The 6,750-nt window shown below is 34.5% G+C and overlaps 1 protein-coding gene, 1 non-coding gene and 1 pseudogene across 3 annotated transcripts in view; 2 read left to right on the top strand and 1 right to left on the bottom strand.

The window, feature by feature from the left end:
• Positions 1-492, bottom strand: part of LOC108314836 — a 1,568-nt pseudogene extending 1,076 nt beyond the window's left edge.
• TERB2 (telomere repeat binding bouquet formation protein 2) overlaps positions 1-6,750 on the top strand; it is a 21,674-nt gene that overhangs the window by 13,730 nt on the left and 1,194 nt on the right. The window contains exon 6 of one of the 2 annotated variants that reach the window (XM_017545690.2): positions 2,175-2,263. In XM_017545690.2, coding sequence (XP_017401179.1) covers positions 2,175-2,263 — 89 coding nt within the window. Of the gene's footprint in view, positions 1-2,174; positions 2,264-6,750 lie in introns of those variants that run through there. The other variant, XM_037744604.1, reaches the window with a different exon arrangement.
• Positions 1,867-1,970, top strand: LOC119473891. Its single transcript, XR_005203146.1, has one exon. It is a non-coding gene; the product is annotated as a U6 spliceosomal RNA (small nuclear RNA).

The raw sequence follows: 6,750 nt of genomic DNA, 5'->3' as shown, positions 1-6,750 counted from the left end.
TTTTTTTTTTTTAATTATTTAGCATACAGGTAACATTTTCTATCAGTGCATCCATGAGAGCCTAAAACCAGGCTACTTAGGGCCACCACCGAGTTTCCATTCCCTAATGTTTAGAAACAGCCAAAAACATAGGATTGCCAAGGATCACTATGGGTTCCAGTTTCCTTGAAGATACCTCCACTTTACCAGTGAAGGCAGCCACTCTGGGTTACTGAATTGAGGATATGGATATTTGTCTAATATCTACCCATTTGGAATTCTTTAAGATTTGAAAGATATTTTAGTCGATTATCTTGGCTCTTAAGGTGCATAGTCATATCAATTGTTAATAATGAAAGTATTCCTTCTTTCACAATATCTCTTCTGTTTCATCCTACTCCCACCTCTTTTTCCCTTTAGATCTTACTGTTTGGCCAGAATTTTTAGAGCCATGATAAATAATGGGTGGTCTCTGACTTTTCCGGGAACATGATTTTGCTTTATTTGTAACATCTCGTCCTAATGAATACAGTTTTTCTTGTAAGAGTTTAAATGAAATAGAAGCTTTTTAAAAATTGAAAATAAAGCCTTTGCTATTACTCAGTGTACTTTTAGAGTTTTAGGAAAATAATAAATTTAAGGATGACTAATTTTTAATTATCGAGGTTTTTGTTTTTATTTTTATACAATATTATTAATTATATGTGGTCTAAGTATAGTAAACATTGTTATTTTTGAATAGTGCCTGTTCAAAAGGACATGAATGAAAATAGGATCTTTTAGCTGAAAACCTTTTAGCTTTTTTTTTTTTTGAGACAGAGTCTCGCTCTGTCACCTACGCTGGAGTGCAGTGGTGTGATCTTTGCTCACTGCAACCTCCACCTCCCAGGTTCAAGCAATTCTCCTGCCTCAGCCTCCTGAGTAGCTGAGATTACATCTGCCTGCCACTACACCTAGCTAATTTTCTTATTTTTAGTAGATACAGGGTTTAACCATGTTGGACAGGCTGAATTCAAACTCCTGACCTCAAGTGATCCACCCACCTCAGCCTCCCAAAGTGCTGGGATTACAGGCATGAGCCACTGCTCCTGGCCACCTTTTACTTTTAAAAATTAGAATATAATTGATTATACTACACAACTTAAGAAAAAAAACAAACCTCAGAAGTCACTTCAAAATCCTATTTATGTGATGGTTTTCCTAGACATCAATTTTTTTTGTTTTTGAGATGGAGTCTCACTCTGTTGCCCAAGCTATAGTGCAGTGGCGTGATCTCAGCTCAGTGAAACCTTTGTCTCCTGGGTTCAAGCGATTCTCCTGCCTTAACCTCCTGAGTAGCTGGGATTACAAGTGCGTGGCAACACACCCAGCTGATTTGTATTTTTAGTAGAGATGGGGTTTCATCATGTTGGCCAGGCTGGTCTTGAACTCCTGACCTTAGGTTATCCACATGCCTCAGCCTCCCAAAAGTGCTGGGATTACAGGCATGAGCCACTGCGCCTGACCCAGACATCAATTTTTATTTGTTATGGTAAACTATGGAAGTACTAGTTAATAGAGGTCCAATTATTTGAACACTAAGTAATAGAAATGTTGTGATCATTTAAAATAGAGATTACTATGTTTTTCTCTTGGCAGATTTAATATTACATATGTATATGTGCATTTTGTCTAAATATATAGTATTGCATTACTGTACTTTTAGGGATGTTGAGAAAAAGACTCAGGCCTCTATAGGCTCAAATACTTGTTTTGTGAAGTGCCCAAGAACACTAGAATATCTATATGGGTCTTTATATTACTTAAAAGCACAAAAGAAGTTCATGATTAACATTTTCACCCATTAAGACTGAAGTCTGATCAAAGAGCAATTAAATTACTATATATGTGCTCACTTTGACAGCACATATACCAGAATTGGAACTACTCAGGTGTTAGCACAGCCCCTGCTCAAGGATGACATGCAAATTCATGAGGCATTCTATATATTTTTTAACAATCACTATATATACTGCCTGGAATAAGTTCTCACTTGTAAAACAAGTCCAAATATATACGTGTGTGTGTAATATACTATAATAAATGTAAATATTTATTATAAATATTTATAATTATACTTTAATATAAATGAAATACATATAGACATATATACTATATATATGAAAATGTGACTTTCTTTATGTTTTATTTTACAGCACAGAAAAGCATTTTATAAGAACTCCAGTTGTAGAAAAGCAGATGTATTTCCCTCTACAGAATTACCCAGTGAACAACATGGTAACAGGTAGTTTAAAATAAAATTTAGAGAAAACTTAGGCAGGGAAGTAACAAGGGACTATTCCTGTTGCATTCTAAAGCATTTATATAGTTAAAAAAAAAAATAAGAAAGAAACAAAGGAGTATTATGTTGAATAAAGCTATTGTATTTCAAATACCTAGGGAATAACGCCTTCTCTATTAAGCATGGTAATGCAGGAGACATTATTTATACATTGAATAAATTACCTGCAGAATGACCCAGGAATATGCTTTTATATTTTCTGTGCTAAAACAATGGTCTCTAGGTAGGGTGACCACATGTGCCTATTTACATGAGACAGTCCCAGTTCATGCTGTTGTTTGGGCATTAGTTTTAACTCTCAGGTGTCCCAGTTTGGAAGACAAATTATATGAACAGCCCCAATCATAGTTTCTTTTAAGAATCTGTTGAAACATAGGCCCCTTTTCTTAACATCCACACATACAAACATAACACACACTGCCATGCCATTCAATATCAGATATATACATATTTTTAAAAACAAACAAAAACATAACACACAAACTTTACATAAAATTGTAAAAGGCTCGCAGATGCCCAGAAGCCTATACATGGATTATCCAGATGTCCATGCTCCATATTTGAGTTTTCTATTGTGCCCTACATAAAGAGAAGACAACTAACCAAGGCTGACATTGAGAGGATAAAACTAAGGGAACCAATTGAAAAGTGGTCATTGGGATTGGAATTGTGTTGACTGAGATGGATATTTAGATACTTTGATCTGAGTAGTATTCAGTGGAGTCATTGATAACAATAATTTTAAATACAGAGATTTTTTTAAAAAACTGTTTTTAAAAGAAATTTTTAAAGTATGGGTTGTTGAAAGCTTATTTAAAAAATAATCTGTATATTTATCATTTTCTCTTTATTTAGCAATGTTAAAACTACCTCTTGCAGCTAGTCCATAGTTTCCTAGATGTCTTGTCATATTACTACCCCTATTCATTTGGACTTAGCAAACATTTATTAATATATTTAAAAGACCAATGATAAATATTAAAATCAGCCGTAGATAAGGACATATACCTACATTTGGACATGTAATAGTGCTGCTTTACGTGTTATTGCTGGATAAAGAAACAGTCTGATTTTTCAAAAAGACATAACAGTATAACATAAAAACTATTTAAAAATTAGTCAGAATTTTAAAAGTATAATTTTAACCTGTAGTAATACTCTGTTGTTAATTTTACTGGTAGATCTAAAGTAAAATTATTATTATTATTATTATTTTTTAAAGAGACAGGGTTTCACCATATTGGTCAGACTGGTCTTGAACTCCTGACCTCAGGTGATCCACCCCCCTCGGCCTCCCAAAGTGCTGGGATTACAGGCGTGAGTCACCACGCCCGGCCTAAAGTAAAAAATTTTAATCTTTTTATTTCCTCAATTGAATAATATTTCCTTTTTTGTATTTCTGCATTAAATATTTAATAGCAATTTCTTGGAAGAAATCTTCATTTTTAGAGATAATTTATTTGTTTTTAATTTTGATGTGAAATGACAAGTACTTCTCTTTTTTTATCACGGACATCTGCTTACACAGGAAGAAATAACTTCTTGTTGGAAAAAATTAGCTTGTGTTAATTAAATATTTATTGACTAAGAGTTCTAACTTAGGCTGCAATATCAATTTTTGTGACTAAAACTTGACTATCTCTTCCTCGGAAGGGGTTGGGTTCAACTCAGTGACTGTTAAATCTCTGAAAATAGAATTAATTGTGTGGTCTTTAGTTATAGAAAATACATGTTGGGGCAATAGCCTAGAACTGGGTTTCTCAGTTTTGGCACTATTGGCATTTTAGGCCAGATAATTCTTTGTTTGGGTGAGGGTAGGTAAGTTTCAGTCCTGTGCATTATAGAATATTTACTCTGGCCTCTGCCCACTAGATACCCATAGCATCACCCCTCTCTCCCCGAGTTGTGACAAGCAAAAATGTCCCTAGACATTGCCAAATATCCCCTAAAACTTCAAAAGATGTTTTATTTTCAGCTTTTGACTAGAATTAAATTCTCTCAGACTAATATCACTTGTTATCACCCATGATAAGAAGTTCTGATTGATAGTTACATATGTGATTAATAAGAGTAAGAAAGCAATTACTAATAATTATAAATACTTTGCTGGTAACAATTTCCAAATAAAAATGTTCTGATAATTTAAAAGTTTGGAAATCTATAATAGATGCGTATTATTTATTGATGTAAATCAAAGTGCTCTGAAACTTTGCAACAGTGAACATTTATTTATTTATTTTTTATAGAGATGAGGTCTCACTATGTTGCCCAGGCTGGTCTCGAACTCCTGGGCTCAAGCAATCCTCTTGCCTTGGCCTCCCAAAGCGCTGGGATTCCAGGCATGAGCCATCGCACCTGGCCCAATGAACATTTATTATTTCAGTTTCTAAGGTCAGAAAATCAGGAGTGTCTTAGCTGGGTATTTCTGTCTCATAGTCTATTGTGAGGTTGCTGTCAAGTTGTCAGCTGGAGTGTAGTCATTCCAAGGCACAACTGGGACTGGAAAATCCACTTCAAAACTCACTCAAGTGGTTATTGGCAGGTGTTGAGTCCTTGCTGGATTTTGGCCAAAGGCTTCAACTCCTTACTAAATGGGCCTCTCCATAAGGACTATCCACAACATGATAGGTAGCTTGCTTCCCTCAGAGTAAAAAAATCCAAGAATAAGAAGGAGCATGCCCAAGACAAAAGCTGTAGTCTTTTTTACATCCTCCTCTCAGAAATGACATAGCATCACTTCTGTCATATGCCATTGGTTATTCAGATCAAGCCAAGTACAAAATAATAGCAAACTGTGAATATAAGGAGATGGGGATCAGTTGGGACAACTGGGTGGCTGGCTATCACAGATGCATGTGGGATTGTCTACCAATAATGCCTTTCTTAGAAACTCCTTTCTTCCTCCCAATTTATCCAAGTAACACAGGAACAGCATTTTTTTTAACATGAGCTTGCTCCCCACCCTCAACATTTGCTTTCAGAATGAATGCCTGATGTGAGCTGGGCTAATTGCAGATCTTCTGGATTTTCAGATGTGGAACATAGCAAATCAAGTCATTCTCACTTAGGTGATCAAAACTCTAAGATGTAAAACTTAGGAGCTGTCATTGACCATATTTTCTATCATAAAAAGAAAGCCAACTTGCCTCCAAAAAGAAAAATGGGGCTAACACTTACAGGAAAAACTTGAGACCAAGTCTGCAGTGAGGCGTGATCATGCTACTGCACTCCAGCATGGGCAACAAAATAAGACCCTGTCTCAAAAAACAAAACAAAAAACTAAAAATTTGAGACTGGTGAGAGCTATCATAGCTGGTTTTAGTTAACTGAGTCCCAGCAATATGCCCACCTTCCTCACAGCTTGGATGATATAGCAATGTCCTTCCAGAAAACTCCCCTTTTGTTTAAATTAGTTTAAATTAGGTTTTTGTCCATTTCATCCTAAAGTCCTTAACTATTCAAAAATGCTACAATAATCCATTTCTGATGCTATAAATGTCCTATCCTTCTAATACTTACAGGAATATTTTTTACTAATGTAATTTTTAAATTCCTATCCTTACGCATCTTTAGAGATTTCACACAATGTATATGTGCAGTTAACTAAACATTAGTAGTGACATTTTTCTGCACTAGTTTATTTTACACAGATATGTAGCCATTAGGCAAAGATTATGAACTCATATGGAGTATAGTAATAGTGCTTCATGAGCTCCTAAAGTAAATGACCATGAATAAAATATCTTTGAAGATGCTAGTCAATTTTATATGCTTGGATTCATAGTTAATTTATTAACTGTGAATTTATTATTTTTTATTAGAAACAATTAAACAATATGCATAGATATCCTGTTGATCTTGATGGTATGGTGTTCTAAATTTAGTCATCCTTGAGCACTATCAGACTTTTTTTCACACAAATTTACTTTTAAATTAGATTTCAATTTTAGTAAAAGCCCAAACACTTGGGTTACACATAAAATATAATCATTTAAATAGTAAGCAATTGATATCAAGTAAATATTGCTTAGTCATAGAGTCCTTAGCTATCGCCATTCCAGGCAGCATTTTTATATGACTCATATCTATTTTGGATTACTAATTGACAACAAAGTTACTCTCACCCATTATCTTTGTTGATTGGGCAGTAACATCACATTTTCCTTAATTTTTTTTGTTAAAAGAATTCTATTCTAGTGTTAGCAGTGCAGGAAACATTGCCTGCTGAAACAGGGAAGATGAACTGTTTGCACTGTTAGTAGTTGGATGGATTACGCTCTTAAGTGACTACCCTCTAAAGTTAGATACACTTCCCACTTATTTTGGTCCAAGTACTTTTATGTTCTAGCCCCCACCTAGACATCACAATCTCAACAGTGGTTTTAATCCAGTATCTTTTTTTTTTTTTTTTTTTTTTTTTTTGAGACGGA

The sequence above is a fragment of the Cebus imitator genome, unplaced genomic scaffold, assembly GCF_001604975.1.
Source record: "Cebus imitator isolate Cc_AM_T3 unplaced genomic scaffold, Cebus_imitator-1.0 Scaffold9, whole genome shotgun sequence".
Taxonomy (NCBI): domain Eukaryota; kingdom Metazoa; phylum Chordata; class Mammalia; order Primates; family Cebidae; genus Cebus; species Cebus imitator.
This window is presented reverse-complemented; position numbering and strand designations above follow the sequence as displayed.